The sequence below is a fragment of the Photinus pyralis genome, unplaced genomic scaffold (genome assembly GCF_008802855.1).
Source record: "Photinus pyralis isolate 1611_PpyrPB1 unplaced genomic scaffold, Ppyr1.3 Ppyr1.4_unclustered_Scaffold7873, whole genome shotgun sequence".
NCBI lineage: Eukaryota > Metazoa > Arthropoda > Insecta > Coleoptera > Lampyridae > Photinus > Photinus pyralis.
In genome coordinates this window covers 28,685-50,960 of record NW_022172264.1, presented here as the reverse complement: position 1 = coordinate 50,960, position 22,276 = coordinate 28,685, and the positions used below count along the sequence as shown (strand labels likewise).

General features: G+C 37.7%; 1 protein-coding gene across 1 annotated transcript; it reads right to left on the bottom strand.

Moving 5' to 3' along the window:
• Positions 1–15,733: 15,733 nt before the first annotated feature.
• On the bottom strand, positions 15,734–21,976 carry LOC116182870 (nose resistant to fluoxetine protein 6-like). Its single transcript, XM_031503427.1, has 13 exons — positions 21,730–21,976; positions 18,178–18,308; positions 17,893–18,068; positions 17,772–17,848; positions 17,535–17,728; positions 17,326–17,486; positions 17,108–17,279; positions 16,870–17,063; positions 16,690–16,822; positions 16,458–16,641; positions 16,266–16,408; positions 16,097–16,211; positions 15,734–16,047 (listed from the first exon to the last, which is right to left on the bottom strand). Exons 1-13 carry the CDS (start codon positions 21,974–21,976, stop codon positions 15,986–15,988), a joined length of 1,989 nt encoding a protein of 662 aa, XP_031359287.1. The 3' UTR covers positions 15,734–15,985.
• Positions 21,977–22,276: the final 300 nt, after the last annotated feature.

Genomic DNA, 22,276 nt, shown 5'->3' with positions numbered 1-22,276 from the left:
ATTAAATAAATCGACTGTGGAACGTTTCAGTTAAATAAAAGGTGTCCACGCAAAAAGTTGCGTAGTGTTATATTAATGTAGATGTAACATGTAACCCCTCGCTGCAAATAAGTAAGGACGTAGATGACGATGTAATTTGGATGCTGGCGTCACCTCCCTCTATAGCAGTTTCACGAACATTCTCTGCCAGATTTGTGCTCAACGGATACTTGCATGACGCAGTTTTCTGTTTTAAAATAAAACCATTTCGTTTACTACTTTACTTTACTTCACAGTAACTTTAATAGCGATGGGTCACCCTGTATGCTTTAAATTTCATCACCCTGTATTTTGCAAATTTAGTTACATGTGGCGTCGCTAATTTGAAATTGAACACAAATTCGATCATATTAATTGAATTTTAGGTCAATGTCATTTTGTTTCAGAACGGTTTGATGCTGATTTTGTTTAAATAATCGCTTTGTTGGTGTGAATTTGCAGTTATAAAGTTGAATTACGTGTTAAAGATCGGGGATATCTGAAAATAATTGCATTATTTTGTTTTTAAAGTTCGTTATCGCTGCGATAAGCTAATTAGTTTCAAGATAAGCGGATGTTTTTTCGCCGAAGAAAACACAGGTGTGCAGTTTATCCTTCGAAGATGCATTAATTTTGATAAATGAGTAGAGGCGTAAGGTGGAGTAGGGAAGGCGGCCGTTAAATAGAAGAGACGGACGGGAATCATTGCTTTTTGGTCAAGTATTTTGGTGAGTGTTTGATTAGTGTATGGCTGTCTGCCGTAATCCAGTTTGTTTGTTGATTATGTAAGTCTGTTATAGAAGTTGGTACTGACAAAGTGAATGTGGTAGCCTGAAGATCTTATTGATGGTGGCAAATAGAATACTGATCTGCCACAAAATAGTGCCTTCGATCTCACACGAGGATAATTTTTAACATAAAATAATACTTATCCAGTTAAAGTGAAATTCGTACCCGATGCGTACAACGAATCAAAGAATTTTTAACCACGCCAAAGTTTTGTTGATTGATTAGCTCGTTAACTTTTAACCTTGAAATCTAGTTAGCAGTTTGAACTCCTTTTTTTACTATCAACGCTGGATAGGTCAAAGATGTCTTTGACCCTTTGATAACCCACCGCTTGATTGGGAGTTCTGTACGTATTGGTTTTCAGAAGCGAGTCTCACTGGTCTGATAACTTCGTTACCTGAAAGGGTAAAAGCAAAGAAGTAAAAGCTTAGGTTCGACACTTTATAGCACCTAAAATCTTCCAAAAATGTCACCAAGGGAGTGAAAAAGTATTGCATTTGGATTTGTGTTGCCTTTAACCAGCTATTCATTTCCATTAGATTTGCACACTTTTTACGAACTCGTACGTACATAATTTCCTATTATATTTTCCTTGGAACGCCATAGATTTTTATGACAACAGATATTACCTATCTCACTAGAACGAATGGATTATTTCACAGTTGAAACCCTCAGGCATCAATTTCTAATGTTTTAACGTTTCGTTATAAGACCTATTTCTTGTAGCTTATTAACGAGCGACAAAAAGCGGGTTTATAATTTTGGACTTTGTGTCCGTCAGTCTGTCCGTCCGTCTGTGTACATGCCACGAACGGTGTCGAACTTTCCAGTTTTGTTTTCAATAATAGGTAAACAACGGACAAGGGACTAAGTGATTCAATTTTGGTCAATACTAGTCAACCGGAAGTGACCTTGTCGCCCGTTGTTTATATTGGTGCAGTTTATTTGTTTTGGATCTTTTGATATGTTTCGGATGTCCCCAAGTTAAGTTAAGTGGAGGTAAATATATTGATCCCAACGAAAAAGTGTATAGAATCTTTTATGTGGTTATTTTACGAATAACTAAAAAAAGGGACCTTTACACATCTTACAAATGTTTTGTACTTTGGATAGCATTTCCAAATGTTGGATACATTTCCAAAAGGTACCTTACTACACAATTTTGAAAATTTGCTACACATCTCCACATTTGACACGTATTTCTGAAATATTTCACAAATTTCTAATGTTTCGTAGCCATTTTTTGAGACACATTTCCGAAACATTTTCAAAGTCCTTTAAACGTTTCCCGAACATTTTCAAAATTTTTATAATTTTGCCTAGTTTCCAATGTTTATGGAACGTTTCGAATCATCCCTAAGTATTTTTGAAACATTTTTTGAAGTATTTCCAGAATTCTTTAAACAATCTCAAATTTGTTGTTTATTTATTTATTTACAAATAATTAACAATAAATTTACACCAGTCTGGAAATGAATAGATTTATAACTTATCATTCACACAATTTATAACAGCACGAACCATTTATTACTTCGGCGTCGAAATCAGAACTGAACTGAAACGCAATTCTTTTTCTTATATACCAAACGTCTCCTCTTTTTCTAAAGATCTCGAGCGCTTCCGAAGGCACCCCACTATTCTAGAACGTTCTCGGACAAAACGTCATATCTTTCGGAAAGATAAATTCAGCGTAATTAAGCGTTCTTCTACGGGCGCGCATTTGCTGCCAGCCAGCCAGTCAGACGGCCGGCCAAAGTGAAACACAGAAATAATAGGTGCTTTTTTCCCGTAGAATCGAATGCTGAAATCAATTTTTGACAAATTTCCAAAATTTAAATAAATCATCAACATTTACTGGGAAATTCAATGTTACTGAAGTTTTTTCGTTTTTTGAGTGTCTTGTTCAATGGGAACTATAATTTTTTCAGAATTTCATCAAATAGTATATATAAAAACAAAGAAAATGACATCAAATATGAAATGGAACTCTATACGATAATTTTCATTTGAAAAAAAGTTTTTTACCGGAAAACAAAAAACACAGTTTTCCACGATTTCTACTTCTGCGGTTTTGAAATACTTTTAGGGGAATGGTCTTAGATAGAGTCCTGGAATGTTTTGCAACAGTGAAGGTGTGCCAGACGACCATCAAATTTCGCAGTCTCCAGGGGGGGGGGGCTTATTTCCTGAGATGCTGTTGTTGAAAGTAAATCGTGCACAAGTGTTACATGTCACAACTAACTGATTTAAGATTTTGCATACGCCACGTAAAATTTTTGAAAATGGTGGCCGGAAGGAGGGAGGAGTGAGCAGACGTTCTACCGTTCATGGTATTCTAATGAAAGGAAATGAATTGGTTTGCACAAACTATAACTTTCTTGCGCGACTCCTTTTCGAGTTTCCTGGGTGGCCGGGGAAGAGAGACGAGATAAAAACTAATTTTATCTTTCATGGTATTTTAATTAAAGGTTTCAACAAAAGGAACTGTTTTGTACCATATAGGTACCGCCCTACTTTCAGACTCCTTATCAAAACATGGGGGGGGGGGGGAACTGGTTTGATCCTTCATAGTACTCTCATGAACGGTCTCAACGAATGGAATCAATTTCTAACAACCATAGTCCTCCTCCTTGACCCCTTATCGTGATCGGATATAAATGATTCCTTATACCTCAAGAACATACTGTTGGAGGATGGTAATCACAAAGGGCGATTGGGACGCCTGGAAAAATTATATCCATTGGTGATGGACCTTCACCTACCTAAGCTATTTGTGTTTAAAAAAATGCGCTTTATCTGCACAAGAATTGTGCACAATTTATACCTGTTTAGGGGCTATACGTGTACCGGTGATGTTAAGTTGCTGGACTGTTCGTTGCTAATTTTATGGATCTACAAGAAGTCACCTCCAAAATGAATAAAATACATTGTCTTTTCTCGATTATTAAAGTAGCAATGAACATGTTGTAACCGTATTTTTAAGTTGGTATAATAAATCCCTAAAACCTTGAAAACTTAACGGCATGTTCTCTTCGTGTTCAAAAACAATCTAAAGTAATTGTAATTAGTCTTATAGTAACAAATACGTTTCTCAATAACATAATGTAACAATTAGACATTTATAACATTAAAATTCTCACAAATAATCATGCGAATACACGCAGATGACAACTAAATGTTGAAAGAGGAGAATTAAAAAAAAATGAATGCCAAAGTTTTGCTCTTCTTTGAGTGTGTACATAGCTGTTTTCTCGTCATTCGTCATCTGTGGCATTTCAATTAAAGGTACATATAAGAATTTACATAATTCAACCATTAACTTTGCATAGGTAAGTGCCATAGAGCTTGACTTTGTTGGTTAGGAAGTAATCTCTTCCGTGAAAAGCTATATATTTCTGGGTTATAAGAGGAAATGTGGTTCTTTTTATCAATTGTGATTTTTTGAAAATTGTACTTTCAATACCAAGCTTAGATATTTTGAATTTAGTTGAGCAAATTGTCAAGTTCAGCATCCTCCAGCTAAAAAGGCCCAATATGAAGTGACACCAAGTGAAATTAAAAGTGCTGTTAGATTTCACAAAATTGTTTCCTAAATTCATATTCTAAAATATCCGGTTTTACCTGATGGGTTATGAATTTTGGGAAGGTAGATTCGGGGTTAGACAACAGTCAGTCGATTAGATACACCTTTACATTCTAATATCACCTTTCTTAGTTTGTGCAATTATTTTAGGAAGCGGACATTGTGGTAAAACTGAACCCTGATACAAGATATCATCAACTCTTTTGAAGTAGTCCTTTCTGTCCAAAATGAATACTTTGCTGTCCTTATCTGTTTTGAGATGAAAGCGTGGTAACACATTAACACGAGAAACGGGATTTTTTCATTCTCTGAACTCGTGGTAATTAGGTACTTAGAACAAGGATTATTAGGTTGATCTAGAAGGACGAGGTGCGCAATAAAATCTTGAAAAATCTGGGTCTAGATATATTCAAATACCAAGTCTTCTATATGGAGTAGTTACATTACAAGAAACGGAAGGAGGAGGAGGGTAACCAGCAATGAACATGACTATATCAATCGATCGAATTTATGGGGTGCGCGACTGAGCGTATCTATAGTCATTCGGCGCGTTCTCCGGGGTGCGAAAAGTAGGGTACTTCACCCTGGTGCTGGGTCGCAATTCCCTCCAGCAATATTGTACATAGAAAGGCCTTCCACGAAACGTAGTTCCTTCACGGGGGTGGAAACACTTTTAGAAACTGTTCGACACATAGCTCCAAAGTACTCTATCTTTTTGGATTTTCTTGTGTACTTGCCCTAATAATTAGCAACTGAGCTTAGCACTATCCCAGATTGGCTACAGCTTCGGAAAACAACGATCGAGGAGGACTTCCACATCGCTTCTGGTGGAGCATTATCGAGGAACGAGCCGGCTTTATGGCTCAGTGGTAAGAGCGTTGGGTTATAAATCCGGAGGTCGGGTGTTGGAACCTGGGTCAAAGTGAATTTTTCATCTGTGGCGGAGATGTAAATTACCTTAGACCAGTTCCGAGCATTCTACCGGCTACTCCGAATTAGGTTTTCCTGCAGTTTTCCTAATTCGTAAGGTAAATACCGGAGTAGTATAGAGACCAACTTAAGACCTTCTGCAGAGGCACCTCTAAATAGCATTATGCGGGTCACTCTGTAATTGGGCGCATGCCTGTTGAGGGCCCAAAACTAAGAGAGGGATAATAAACAAATAAACAAACGGATACCTCCCGAGTTGTTATACTGTTGATTGTAGCAAATAAGCAATTGTGGTATTTATTTACATGTCACTTATTGTGTGAAACGATTGAATTCTACCGGGTAATTCTGAAATAGGTACCAAAATTTATCGCTACAAAATAACTGTACTCCGGCAATAATTAAAGATTGACGTAGAGCACATAATTCCGCAAATAGGCAGGACGTGTTTATATTTGCAAATTTATTGGAAAAATCACATGATGGCAGTAACCCCACAGTAATGCCAGCTGTGGTATGAATAAGTAATACGGTGCATTGCGTCATCGTGTAACCGGTTTACGTAAGTTTACCATAAGAGGAGAAATTGATCGTTTAAACGTAAGCAATAAGATGATATATTCAGATCCTAATTATTTGCAAAATTACGAGACAATAAAAATTGAGAAGCGTAAGATTGGTATTGCCTAAAGGCAGCGATTTAAGTCTGGGAAACACGCATTCGCTTATATAATATAAAGTAGGTAGTAAACATGTAATTTCGTAGAAGTATTAGCCACTAATTAGGCACGTGATCCAAATTTTTCATCTAAACCATATCCGTAATCGTTTCCAAATGTTCCGTGAGAGAAATCTGGGTGAAGAGCACTTCACTTCCACCCCCCTATTGTCGGGCCCCCTCCTCGTCCCGTATTGTAAGTTGTAACGTAAGTTCAATTACGTGATTTATTTATTTACAATTAACTAACAATAAATTTATAACAGTCATTATTATTTATCACTCACAATTTATAACGTAACACGAGCGGGAGCTATTTATTACTATTATTTCACCTTGGCAACGCGGTTTAAATTCCATGAAATTTGGCTATATCGCATACGCCCGTTTTCCTCGAAAGTTCTCGAACACTTCCGAACGCTCCCGAACATTCTAGAATGTTTTCGAACAAAAACGCCATACTTCTCGGAAAGAATGCGTTACATTCGCTTTCGTTTCCGATGATTAACCTTTCATGGCGCCTCGATGTCTATCGGGATTTCTGAATACTCGCTACAGTATTCCTCTGATCTTTTATGTCCTACATGCTATTGGATTATTCGTATGCTTCCGAATTATTCAAATTTGTAGTACTTCTCCACAAAAATTTAAAAAAATCCATCTGCACGTCCGTCCGTCCCTTCGGCTGCGTCATTATCAGATATTTACCTTAAGACCCATTGACCTACTTTTTTCGGTATTTGGTTCGTTATGGCGAAAAAAGTTACAAGCGATGCCGATGCTTGAGGATATAATCGTCAGACTTCATGAAGTCGGTTATGAAGGGATAGCTTATGCATCATATTCAAAATAAATTTACACGTCTTAACATAAATTTTCAATGAGAATCTCTTAATGAGAAAAAATTACCAAATCTTTGGTTTGGGTTAACTGATAATTCATAAACGATACACAAATTTGTTCACGGGATAAACTCCCGTGAGTCGATCTCTTTAGGAATGTTAGAATGAAATCATTTATACCAAATCCTTAAGAAATAGACACAATATCAGTCATTCAAATTTTCTCCAATCGACAGTTGATTTTATCCTTTGGATGGGTGGCAGCAATTTGGAAAATTCGTTAATGGAACGCCCTGAACAAATTTTATTCATGGCAATCAAAAAAAAAATACACCCGGACCTTTTGTATCACCGGGTAAAATTGGGTGCTCGTTGAAAGTGAATCTGGGAAGATGTATGACAATTTGAAACCGGATCAAACCGTGCTTTGTGTTTGTCGTACTTTAATAGTTGAAATTTGGTTTATTTACTGGAACAATTTACCAATGTTCCACAGTATAGAAATGTCTAAAGTTGCCCTTATAACTTAGGATATTGACAGTCAATAAAAACACGTATTAATTGTATTTAATCTTTTTACCAGTTGCCGTGTAGATCTAATAACACTCTGTACACATATCAAGAGAAGTGCACTTGGTTTTTTAATAACAATATTATATAATATGCATTTATTGACAAATGGAATTCACAAAACCAACAAAATTAATAAACCAAAAGCCATCGCATCATTTACGGTTGAAAATGAATCCGCCGTCCATTAAAGGGTTCGAAAGGGTAGCTCACACTGAATGGATAAAGTGCCCACTGCCATAAATTCGTCGAAAATGGTGACACAATTTTCCGGTTGCGCGCCTAGCGATTTTTTTTTGTACTGCGGTTATACGGCTTTTGGTTTGAACCTTTAATTAACAATGAAATTTCACGCGATCTCGAAACTGGCGCACACAACTCACATGATTCGCGCTCTCGGCGAATAATTTCGAGTTACACAATCTCTAAATTTCCGCTCCTACGTTACGTAGGTGTGGCCAAGAATGCCATTCTCCCACCCAATTTTTACTTATGTACGCTCCCAGCTCGTGACGAAACGACCCTAAGTTGCCCTAAAATTTCCACTATTGTTCGTATTTAACGTAACAGTTACTAAACCGTAAATTATCCTTTATGAATGTAAGCCACTAAAAACTTTTACCCAAAATCGTCCTGAAACCTTCATTTTCATGCCTACTTTCTGTCAGGAAATTTTAGTTTGCATGACAGAGGCAGAGCAGACTACGTTTCCTGCCGCTTGTCACTTTACCGGCCGCACCGTCACTTTATCGGCTGCATTTGTGACACTTGTAAATGTCTATAATGACTCCTGTCATCACTGACAGATTGACATTAATCAAAAGTTCTGTATAAAAATTAAAATTTCGATTTCGGGTAAAATTTAATACAAAACTCGTCACTAAAATGACACTACTTGACTCGGAAATTAAAGTACTCGGCCCCAAAGGGGCCTCGTCCTTCAATATTTTCTCGCCAGTATTGTATCATTTTCATGACTTTTATGTAAATAACTATAATGCAAATTTTAAAATTTTGCGCGTTATTGTTCATATTTAATTTCGCCACTGTAGGTTCCTCGTCATGTTTACAGGTGGTCGACTTAACTTCACTGGCTCGACCCGAATTCAAAAACACACCACCCTGAGATAATTCCTCGGTCGCTGAATTAAGTTCGTTCACGACTCCACGAGAAATTACAATTCAAACGCACTCTGCACTAATTGACAACTGCTTTATCCAACTTCGCGGACAGCTTTGCTCTCGGCTCGACGTGAATACTTTTTCGATTTGATGCTAGTTTCTCTCGCGACTGGGCGCAAATTGCCTCTCGGCCCAATCCGAATTTTTTTTAAAATTAATATTTGCGTTTCTTCTTTAATATTTTTTTCAACAATTACAACAGGGTGGAATAAATTTGTCTAGGTTTTCTAGTATACCCTCTTTGATTTTGCAATTTTTTTTCGAAATTTCTACTACATATTGGTGCATCCCTAAACGGGAGTACCAAACACAAAGTTTCGTTAAAGAAATGTGAGTTGCGGTAAACTTCGCGACTACCAGTTCCGTAATCTTCTGCACCCCAATCCGTCTCTCTTATGCAGGTGCGGTTAAACCCCACAAATCATCCCCTGAAACAGATATCTTTTCTAGGCTAAAATGCAGGCTTCAAAAGTATTGTGTTTGTTCTATTCTTATTTTGGTTAATGTATGAATCAGGAAGTATCTGCTGTACATCGAACGATTCGCTAATTGCCTTCACTCCATACCAGTTAAAATTAACATGGCTAAACTAAAAATACTTTCGGTAATTAATAATAGCAAGTTATAATTAAAAGAAACTTGACGATCCTAAATTTGCAAATGGTCTTAATTGGAGCGTTCATTGCTTGTAATGTTATTATTTTTCTAAGGTAAATGTGGAATCCTTGAAAACGAAATGCAACATTGTCGCGGTACTTCTTATTTTTTCACGCTATCGCCGCCTAATTACTGTCATAATTTTAATCTAGATTGTAATCACCGTCACGTGCCCTCAACTTATCAAAGTGTTAATATTATACTTGGCAAGTAAATTTCCACTCCGAATTAAGATTTCCGTTGAAAATGTCACGTTTTATCGCAGAACAAACACAAATTTAACTCAAATTCTTACTGGTATTAATTTTATTGCTTTGACAATTAACTTAATCGAGTTTCATTGTAAACAATCCGTCTTAAGCGCGTGATTGAAGTCACGAGGTACTTAATTGAGTCCAGAAAAGAGTGTATCACCAATTGTTTACCACATGTTATGTGCCACTGGTAAACAATTAATTCAAAGCGCCAGACGTAGATGTTGAACCCGGTTTTATTGGACAAATTAAATCATTTAAATTAATCAATCAGTGAGGAGTATGTGATTCATCGCACCGTTCCAATGACATTTTTCGGAAATTTTTTCACGTGATGAAAATAAGCGTAAAGAGATCAATATCGAAATTGACCCATTTACATAATGGAAGAAACCTCAACGTGTCACTAACGATTGTCGTTAGATCAATTTATTGATTGCGGTAAGATCATACACCAACTATACGGTTTCTTACGTGGAGGGAAAATCCGACTACGCTTTGAACCGGTTCAATCAAAATGGCAAAGAGCAAATAAAATAACCATTCTGGTTTTTGAAAATAATGTAGCAGGTAGCTGTTATTGTCTTGAATGTATGGATCTGGCGGATTGCGTCAGAATTCTTGCATAATATGTTGGTATACGACAACCACTACATGTTCACGTGATGGTACGATATCTTGTGGAGAAAGTCCTATTAAATGTGATGTTCCCCATGGGTCTATAATAGGGCCGTTGCTTTAAATGCACACTGTTCTTCATTACTTTTATTATATTGAACCAAATCATTTCAAATGCGGGTAGGTACCGTTAGTGGGAAAGAATCATACGGTGCAATTTTGTAGAAAATAGCTGAAATTCTAATAACCGTTATGAGTGCTATGAGTCCTAGTCTAATAAGAATCGTCTCCAAATTTTAAGGTTTAAGATTTAACCGTTGACCTGTTACGAGGGGACATTTTTATAAAGATACCTAATCAATCTATCTCTAAGCTAGAGAACATAAGATACGTTAAAGAGTTCTCAAAACTCCTCAAAACAGCAACTTTCAGATCATCATCAGACAAATCTATGGCCTCGTGTTTTTTTCAACTTGAGGACAAGTTAGGTGATATAAGTGCAAGATGCTAAATCCGAACTGTATGGTAGATACCTTTTGGAAAATAATTTCGTCGTTACACCCTGTGTGGGAACGGAGAAAGGTTATTTCAACTGTAGAGGGGCACTGCATGCAGTAAAAGTCCCTTTTCTCTCTTCTGTGGTTGTCACCCTGTATAGAGAAGGACAATACCGAATTTGACTTTACTGATTATGACGATTTGGACATTTATGCGACGTCGTTTGGTATTCTAGAGCAACTTTTGTCGGCTCAACACAAACCAGGAGATGGTCCTGTACACATTCAATAGTTGGATAGCGAATGCGCTATTGGACTGTTGTTTATGTGTTAGGACATGAAACATAATCGGGAAAAGTATCGAATAAAAAGCAGAATTTTGTGCCTTAGAAGACAAGAACAAATAAAATGTATTACGCACACAACCGAACGATACCAGGGAAACCTTCTTTGGGACAAAAACCCCGGTATACCGTATACCCCACACAAATACATGAAATAGATCAACTACGGCAACAAAATGCAAGAGAAATTACATAAATAAAACCTCTCAAAATGCACGATAAAAGTCAAACGCGGTTGAACAAATTCAGATAGTCAAAATACACGAAACCATAAAGGCGAGTGGAATAATGATACCATTTAATATAAAATCACATTGAATCACATGTACGATCAATTATTGGGATAAAACAACTCGTAAAATGATAAATTTCAATTAATTTAACACGAAAAGACACAAGAGCTGCAGCGTGTACGAGATGAAGGAGCAACATATGCAGCTGAGAATCGAACTGCATGCGGCACTCCCCCCAAGGAATAGCTAAATCTAAACGTACAGAGAAATAACACACTAATAATAAACTTATGCTTATGCTTAACAAACAATACAAATGCATAATCACCTGTACCGGGTGACCCAATAAGACTGTTCCTCGGCCATATCTCGAGAACCGTTCGTCATATGACTTAGGGGTAAAAATTAATTATTGGGTAAATCTGTCATGAAGAATCGCTGGAAAATATTTTCAAATTCTAAACATTACCACCAGTAACTGCCATCTTAAATTTTAAAATTGCATTTTTCTTAATTTCGCATAATAAACTAAAAAAAAAGTTTTACATTTTTAAAGAGAACCAGTTTATGTATCATTTTCGTAAAAACAAAAACTTAGTTATTTCAAAAACAAAGATGGTGTGGGGCATTCAATTGTTTTCGCAGTAACCTGCTTCGTTTGACCGATTTTAACAAATTTGATGTGCTGTATACGCCACCCTGTATAAGTTGTGTTGTGCTTTTCTATGAAACGCCCAAAAGGTTAATTCACCTTTTCTATACTTCACCAAGAGCACATGAAATCGATAATCCTATACCCAATCAATATACTTGGTTTTCGGGCTCCTTTGACAAGATATTCGGTAGGTAGGTACCACTTGCAATACATACCCACCTAAATTGTTTATATGGGATTGTAAACGCCTACATACAAGCAACTAGCTATATCGGTAAGTAGTTTGTTTTTAGAAGTCGAGTGCTATATCCGCGATTCGCATACTACAGACAACAAACACTACCTACTTAACTTATCTGTGCTACAATATAACAATTCATTGGCTCATTCTCCCCTCGTTATTTTATAACATGTTCTTGAAGATATGACATTTTCTTTCTCGTTTCGATCTTGCAGGGTCTTATGGGGAAAGAAGTGGGCTCTATTGTCACTCCTTCTGGTGCATTTGGATTAGATATTACATCAGAGGCAGAACAGCGGGACCGAATTCAAAACTGTGATCTTGAACTGCAGACTCTTCGCCACTACAAATTGAGCTATCCCTTATTGGACGTCGGATTAGAGCATATTCTGAATTGGCCTCAATCATCTCTACTTCTTCGAGCTAAGGACGCTCGTACTTGACCCTTCATTAGTATTTTTTCTAGATTGGCTAACCATGACGGTATGGCTATTTCATTGGTCGAGCGATGAGCATGGGAGAGCAAAGATAATCATAAAAGAAGACGTATTGCACGTAATGATTCTGACAAAACTTCTTCTTTCTTTCTCACCGAAAAGTCTCCAATCCCTTATTCTCAAGGTCCCAGATGGAGTAGTCGAGCTCGTAGCGAAGCCTATTGCATTTGTTATGGAGGTCTTTCGAGAGAAAAGATGTTCTTCTGTCAGGATGAATATTCGGGAGACTCGAATATGGTGCAAAGATTGAAAAAGTTTTTTCACCTAAAAGTCGATTTTTCCTAGTAGGTCATTGTAAGACTTGTGGAACGATGGATAAGGTCAACTACCATTTTTTTACACTTCATTGTAGGAAGCCGTTGGTGCCTGCCTGTTGGCGATAACAAGAGATAATATTATCTGAATGCGGTTCCTGTAACCAAAAGTGCTGATATAGAATTTATGTAGTGGTAATTTCACTGCAAGCTTTAGAAAATGCCAATTAAACATACGGGAAAGTTTTAATGTAATTCAATGGCCAAAAATGACCGTTTTCGTTAATAAAGCGCCATTTTGTCCAGTTAATTAATGATAAGATAGGTAGGGATTAATCGGAAGAAGAGTTTTGGGGCATTCGTGTCTTAGCTGTGAGTCCGAACTCGATACATGATCTAGAGAGAAAAGTATGTGGATTTCTATTCCTATTGACTTTTGTTCCTGAGCCATATTCCTGAAAGTCAATAGCGTCCTTAGTACCAGTACACCAAATTTTAACACGATCGGTCACATTTAAAAAGAGTTATAGCGCATACGGACGGACGAATAGACGGACAAAAATTAAAAGGTATGAAAAGTATCTGAGGACCTTAACTAAGAGTTATAGCGAACACAGACAGACGTGCGGACAAAAGGACTGACAACCATAGATAACTATATAGGATCTGAGGATCCCTAATAAATACGGTACGGTACTTAATCGCAAAGCAAAATGAAACGGTACGGATGCAAAGAAATGTAACTAGCGAAAGTGAAAATAGCAACAAGATTTAAATGCGGTACGGTTGCAAAAGCAATTTTACGGCAAAGCTGAAAATGTCCGTACTTACACAACGTGACTGGCGAGGATGCGAAAGTCAAAAAGATCCCATTTCATACTGCCTTTTCTATTATTTTATCTAAACGTCCATTTTGGGCAGGGATCAACTGGAATGCCCGCTCCGTCCGCTTATACCTTCGATACCAAACAAATTAAAACGTTTTTAAATAATTACGCCTTTCCTCGGCATCGGAAAAATACGGAATCGATGTTCTTTTGAGATAAGACCCAGATTAATCGGGCGGATTTTCTGCAACTCATTTATTTAGCTAGGTACTGTTATGTTCACGCACTTCATTAGCCGTATTCAAATTTTCAAATTAAATCAATTACCTTTAGCTTCTACCTTCATCTCCTAGACCCAACACAAATACCTTCCGCACAACACTTTCGCAACGAAGCGACTCTTTATACCGGGCGTTCGCAGAGTGGTCACCAAAACTGGTGAAAACTGGGTGCTTCGTTACAATCATCTTTGAGCATATTTATACCCGTTACAACTTGCACAGCAGAACAATGGGAAAATTACACTTCCTAGTAGGATCTGCAGATATCTTTAAACGAATCGCGTATGTTTGTCCGTTGAATGTTATCACTGATAGCCAATTGCACCGACAAAATTAAGTATCGCTTAAAGTTAAGCATAAGTACTTAAATGCCATAGCAACGATTGTCTTAATAATCGTTGCCATAGATTTGAAGTTCGACTTAACTTTAAGTAAGGCTTAATTTTATTGGTGCAAATGGGCATGAGACTATAATCTCTGTGCGCTTACCAACTTTGTTACGGCATAATAATTTGGGGACACATTTAAAAGCATAATTTATCTACAGATACTAGTAATAAAAAAGGAGCAAACATAAAGAAAAAACTAGCACACCAGCGATCCAACTTGCATACTGTCATTGTATTTATAAAATACAATGATACTACTTATTTAAATTGTGCTGATCTTAGGGGCCCCCGATGTAGCAATGCAATCTTGACTTACCCAATATTTACAGCGGGCAACTCTGAGGTAGAAGAATATAAGCACAGCCATCTAACGTTCATGACGAGTACTTTAATTTCCGAGTTTGGTAATGTCATTTTACTGACGAGTTTTGTATTAAATTTTATCCGAAATCCTATTTTAATATAACATTTCAATTTTTATATAGAACTCTTGATTAATGTCAATCTGTCAATGATGACAGGAGTCATTTAACAATTGTCAAATTTGAGCCCGGTATAGTGACGGGGCGGCCAGTAAACTGACAAGTGCGGCCAGTAAAGTGAAAAGTGGCAGGAAACGTAGTCTGCTCTGCTTGGGTCATGGAAACTCAAATTTCCTGACAGAAATTACGCATGACAATGGAGGTTTCAGGGCGCCTTTGGGTAAAATAAAACTGTTCTCTACGGAACAGTTGGTGAGTCCAACATATAGGGTAACACTACACTGATAACCTACTTCCGTGTGAACACATTAATAAATACCTATTTAATAAAACAATATAAATGCATAAGCACCTGTATAGTATGACAAACAAACATGATTCACTAACGGTACAGATAACATAGCTCGGAGCACGTCGTGCTTCAATAAACAAATATCAACATTATGCAAAATGTAAATAATAACAAATTGTGACATGAAAATCATATGGTTAGTGCGAGAAAGAATAAAATGATTACTGCCAACAAAATAAACATTGAGAAAACCCGGTACGCGTGCATACTTCAGAAGCCTTCGGAACCTAGCCCACAACACGCCACAAATAGATAAAACATAACTAAAATATAAATAGAAGACATGCAAAAGCAAAAAGTACACCAAAAGCTTCCTGCACACAACTTTTTGCCAAGCTTTGTCGCGAAAATCCCTGTTCTTCTGGAAAGTAAATGGAAAATTAAAGATCGATTCAATAATAGGTACCTTTGTTTATTTATTTGTTGTTATTTAACCCATTGCTAGTACCATGAGTAAAATCCAAGGGGAGTATTGGGTATAAACAAACAGTATAAGACTTGCTTGTGTTAAGTACAAAAGTTTGTAAATATTGTTTATTTAGTCTAGCATTTGTATGTTTTGATTTAAATGAAGCAAGGTAAATATTGTTCTCTGATTGCCTGAACGGCGTGTATTAAGTTATTAATAAGTAAATAGTTGCTGAAATAAATGATACAGTATGCAATTTTCCGCGTTCACTGAATCGTTTCTATAATAATCTCACACCAATAAATAATAACTTCTCCCTAGCACCATAGTGTAAGTTACACTAAGCTAGCACTTGGAAAGTACCTAATATCTACTAGGACCGGCTTCCGTAACTTTACTGCCCTCCAATGTCATCGTTGACTCAGCTAGAATCAAAATTAAGGCCACTGAAACCCTCTCCGTCAGTGAACTCACTTCTTTTCTTTGCGAATATGATCTTTTCAATTTCGATCGCGGGTAGCTCAAACGCTAAAGTTACGAGCGTCGCGACGAACAACGTAAACGCAAAGTCGCCCCAAAACTGGTGCATCTGTAAACAGTTCAACTTACTAAGATGATGCTACTATGTCGAGTAGGTACATACCGCCTCCAAGTTGCGAAACAGTACAGTTGTCCTCATTTGACTTGTTAGAACAAAAATGACGATGTAATGTACAACGTAAAGTGTGTAAGTAAAACGCGATAGCACTTCAAATATGGGCAACGAAAGGAACCAATTTACTGGACCTGAAATGGTGGTCTACTGGGTTTGTGGTTACAACATCTTCAGCATTACCTGCGTAACCATTGGCACATGTAAAAATCACGGCGGCTACAGCTAAGGCCCAGGCCGGGCGGACCAAAGCTATGTAAATTGCGTTTAAAACCCTGCGATATTCTGATGTAATCAGATTGTGTCCCCCAAATACAATTGCGCACATGACCATCAAGCTGAGAATACACAAAATTGCGACAATCTTCTAAAACTCATTTGTCCAATCGTTAACCGAGGATGAAAACTCACATACCGTAGACAGCTCATACCTCTTCTTTTTGGACAAGTATAGGTAGTAGCCCAATATAATTCCTATCAACCATGGTGCTGCTCTTGTATAGGCGGGAAAATAATACTGCCAAACGAATACCATCTGCTTTTCAAAGCTAGGGTTCCAACATGGACTCATTGTACCGAAAAAATCCCTACTTACTCTACATTTCCCTGCATTATACCATTAAGCTCAAAAAACCAACCTAGCAAAAAACATCCGACTATATTGCAAACAATGAGCGCTACGATTCCATAAAGGGTACGTTTCGGCCATCTGGATAACGCCAGCAGAAAGATCGGAGAAATCACAAACAGCTGCATATCGGCGCTCAAATACCAACCGTGAGGGATGCACTGAATTCATTATTGTAGCAGTTAAAAACACTAAAGTTGCGTACCATTGAAGGCGTTCGATCATAATTTTGAATATACAACAGCGTCTTCCACCAATACTTTTCGCAACCCTCAATCAGTTGTGAGTGAATCATGCTCGACCAGAGTGGGCCCGATGCGAATTGTCTGAGCAACGTGACTATGAAAACGATTACGGCGACCAAAACGGGAGTTAATCTGAAAAACTGCATGCCGTAAGCAACTTCTATTAGCATCTAAGCACCTCAAAAACCGGTGGAGATAGAACTTGAAAATATGAAACGAGGTGCTTTTCTCGGCGGACCAGAGGTAAACGTAGGTTACAAGAATTCCAGATAGCAGAAAGAAGGTGTCAACTGCCATTTGTGCATTTATCATAAACATATTTCCTGCACTTCGCGTCCACTGAAAATTAAAGAATTACGCAGAACTGCGCGAACACGATGCTCTTACGGTCTCCTTGTAGAAGTTATTCCACAGAGGGAAGTAGAATTGTACGGAGTATCTGTGGTCTAGGATGATCCACATGGTGCTGATAACTCGAATTCCGTTCATGCAAGTTATTTGTTTGGCATTGTTTTCGATGGCGATCAGTTTTTTGCCATTTTTAAGAATGGAAAACGCGACAAGTGCCTGATGCTTGACTTCTGCAAGTGAGAATTTAATGTTAACCAGGTTGCGAATACTTACGTGATTCAGTTGTGTACAGATAGATGTCGTAAGTTGTGGAAGCGGCAATCACCAGCGCGAATATTCCGAAAAATACCCTGGAAATGGACACTGAATGAGATTAAAGCTTCAAAACACTTACACTCCACAATATTCCGATATCCCAAACCGTAGTTTGTCTCGATCAGCGAATGTTTGGCACAAATTTTCTGGGAACGAAATATTGAGTCCGAAATACTTGTATATTGTAGACGCATCGGCAGTGGAACAGCTGTCTGGTAAGCAACTTGCCAGTTTCAGTGTTATTGTCGCATTTATCTGTAACAAACATAAAACAAGGTACTTAAGTTGTTCAACTAAAGGAAAGACCACATTGTATTTGTAACGTTGTTTTTATCATGAGATTGTAGTAAGTTAAAGGACGCACGTTGCAGAGGTGATCAGTGGAATGGAAGTGAATGCGGGAAACGGTTTTGAGCGCTCGATGTGTTAAGATCGCATGTTGATCGTACTGGTGTAGAATTGTTAAGAAGCGGGTCCATTTTGTTGAGAACCAAGCTCATAAAGTGGGACTTACTGAATCACTCGAAAGTACTTACCACTAATAAAGTACCAAATTAACAGTGACGGTGAACTACCGCGTAATTAAAAGTGATAATTACAGTGCGTGGGAAATAATTATAGTTTGCGTTGTACAAAAAACATCGATAGCTAAATTAGGAGAGAGGGCGACAATCTTACACAAGATCGCGCAAATAAATCTCCCAATAAATCTAAAAATTCCAATTACTAATGGTTGTCCAAAGAAGCAGCGTTTTGTTGAGTTATTAATACAAAGGGCTTAGGCAACATCTGAGCTAGCCTTAAAGTAAAAGTACGAAAGGTAGGACCAACCTTACTAACCACGAAGGAACCAGAAGAAGATTGTAAGAAGAATTTAATTATTATAACCACGAACCTGAGGTCTTTATGAATAATCACAGTGTTAATGAATGAGCAATTTAAACTTGCCGCGTTTTTTGTTACTTTCGTTTCAATGATTTCAAATACAATTTTAGTTACCTGCGCATAACTAATGCGTGCACAGAATGATAAACAATTTTTTGATTTCAATTATTCGTATAGAGAGTTAAGTAAAAGCAAGCAGAGCAGTTAAAACGTTTAGTTCTTTTAGGTGATTGGGGTGAGTTTTCCTTGTGCCTTTCCTTCGCCACCCCATTCACAATTTCAAACAAGTTTAAGACGATTCGCCGAAACTAAAGGTAAGATTTACTTAATAGATACAGTCCGCTCATTTACAAATTAATGGTCCTTACGAGCAATGGATGTTGGTTTTTCTTAATATGTATGCATTTTAATGCAAAAAGATAAAATATGCCAAACCGCATATTTTAGTGCATGTGTTAGTCGCTTATCTCCGAAAAATTGAGGATTATCTTCAAGGTTAAACAGCTCAATCAAACCGTTTCCAAAAAAATTTAAATTTAATTTTATTGCTTTGTCAATTGCACGTTTTAGATTGTTTCAAATATGTCCGAGAAGAAGACGCTGATTGCTCAACGGGAAAACTTACATAGTTTGATGCAAGCGATCAATGATGCTGTTATCCAAGTTAATGCAATGAAATAGATGTTGCTACAGTTAAAAAATCTCGGGTTGGTCCTCTTGTACAACAATATACAGAGTTAATTAACCAAATTTTAGATTTCAATTCAACGGCGGAAACTAAAGAACATTTAAAATATGAACAACAACGTAATGCATTTTTTGACCTTGTTGATAATATCGAGCTTTATTATTTGCGTTTATCACAAAGAGCTCAAAATCAAAATGTATCTCAAACTACGAATCCATCTGTTACTAAACTAAAGGCTATAGCAATTCCCACGTTTAGCGGAAAGCTTTGCGATTGGCAGCAATTTAAATGTTTGTTCGACTCATTAGTACATAATAATAGTAGTTTGGATAACACTCAAAAGCTTCAGCATCTTTTGTCATCTTTATCTGAGGAGGCTAGTAAATTAGTAGCGCATGTAAAATTATCTGATGCCAATTATGAGGTGGCTTATAATATTTTGGTTGATAGATTTGAAAATCCCAGGCGGCTGGCTAACCATCACTTAAATATTTTGATAAAATATGATGTTGTCTCATTATCTTCTTATAGCAATTTACAAAAGTTTTATTCTGCTCATCACAGCGCTGTTCAGGCTTATCATGCTTTAAATGTTCCGGATAAATTAGATTATTCATTATTTCATTTATGTTATTATCACCTCGATCGCGCTACACAAACCGAATTTGACAAAATTTATCCAGCTAGTACTTTCCCTACTTATAAGGCATTAATGGAATTTATTAGCAAAATGCTTAGCACTTTAGAGCTTCACTCGGATGTCACGCCAAAGATCACGTCAAAGTTAGAACCCCAACGTAAATCATGTACGTCATTGCTTGTTGAAAACAAGAACCAAATTGCGCCGGTGTCTGTTCGCTCGTGCCCTTCTTGTAAAGGTACTCACGTATTATCGTCTTGTGAAAAATGTCTGGAGCTACCAGTAGAGAAACGATATGATGTCCTTAAAGAATTTTCCTTATGTTTCAATTGCATGGGTAATCATCCCCGCTTTAACTGTAACTCCACTGGTAGATGCAAAACATGTCATCAGCGTCACCATTCGCTATTACATGTTGAGAGGCCCAGTTTACCGCAAGTCGCAGAACAGCTTACTGATAAACTTGAGTCTTTTCCAGATGCCGAATGTTCAAAGAAAACCCTGTCGTGTCATATTGAACCTAATTTTAAACAGTTTTCTGTACTACTTGGTACTGCTCGTGCTTATTTACGTTCTAGCAATGGACGCTATAAACTCGTTCGCACTTTATTAGAATCTGCCTCTGAGGTGTCATGTATTACTGAAGCTTGTGTACGTAGATTAGGACTTGAAACCCAACACACAAATATATGTATTTCTGGTATAAGCGAAGCCAAATCGGCTCCTCCCTTAGGAAAGGTGCAATGTTTTATATCTCCATTTGCAAACGGCCGACGTTCAATAAAAAGTGAAGCTCTCGTTTTGCCGCAAATTTCGTCTATGCTGCCTTCAACTCCTGTCGACTGCATTTCAGCTATGCGATTTAATAGCATTCATCTGGCGGACCCTTTGTTCTATGAGCCGAGCGAAGTAGATTTTCTTCTTGGCGCTAATCTGTATCCTGATGTAGTGCTTGACCGTCCGATTATCAGAGGCAAGCCAGCTGGTATCCATACTATTTTTGGATTGGTTTTGTTGGGAGAAATTCCTTCCAATTCAAAACCTATGGTTTCTCAAACTATGTTAGCCGTTAACTCTTCCCTTGAAAGTGCTTTAACCCAGTTTTGGAAAAGTGAAGAGGTTGCTATCGTTTCTCCTGAAAATCCGGAGCACACGTACTGTGAAAAACTTTTTGTTGAAACAACCAAGCGTAACGATGAAGGTCGGTATGTTGTAAAGCTCCCCTTTGTTACCCCAATTATTCCTTCTGGTGTCAACCGCAATGAAGCGGAGCGTCGTTTTTTGTCTCTTGAACGTCGCTTTGCACGCGATGAAAATTTAAAAACTAATTATCACTCTTTTCTGCAAGAATACGAAGACTTAGGGCATATGGAGATAGCTCATAATGCGGCGGATTATGTTATTCCCCATCAGCCTATTTTTAAGGTCTCTTCTACGACAAACACCCGTGTTGTGTTTGATGGTTCCTGTCAGGATTCAACGGGAACCTCTCTTAATGATCGTTCGTGCAAAGGACCCAAACTTCAACGTGATATTTCTCATGTCTTATCTGGTTTCCGTCTTTACGCTGTTCCACTAACCGCTGATTTAAAAATGATGTACCGGGAGATTTTAGTGACGGTTGAAGATCGCAGTTATCAGCATATTTTTTGGCGCTATTTTCCTAGGTCACCACTGCGCGAGTACGAGCTGTGTACTCTCACTTATGGACTTGGCCCTTCTGCTTTTCTTGCTCAGCGCGTTCTTAGACAACTCGTAGCTGACGAAGGCCGCGATTTCCCCCTGGCTTCTTCTATTCTCCTTTTGCAAACGTATGTTGATGACATATGTGGTGGCGCAGATTCGGAGGAAGAAGCTATTAAGTTGTACCGTGAACTGCACGAACTTCTCAGTCGTGGTGGTTTTTTCCCTCGTAAATGGAGCAGTTCTTCCAATTATGTCTTGAATCATATCCCTGAAGAGCACCGCGAGACTCCTCTGATTATTCGTGAGGAGGGTGATGTAGCTATCAAAGTTTTGGGTCTCGAGTGGAATGCAGGAAAAGATTCTTTTTGTTACTCAATTAGGTCCTTTGTGGCGGATGTCACAAAACGCAACGTTCTTTCTTATGTAGCTCGAATATTTGATCCACTTGGTTGGTTAACACCGTTTGTATTTTGGATTAAATATTTTTTGCAACGTCTTTGGTTGTGTGATGTAAATTGGGATGACAGATTGCCTACCGAGCTTTGCAATGAATGGGAAAAATTT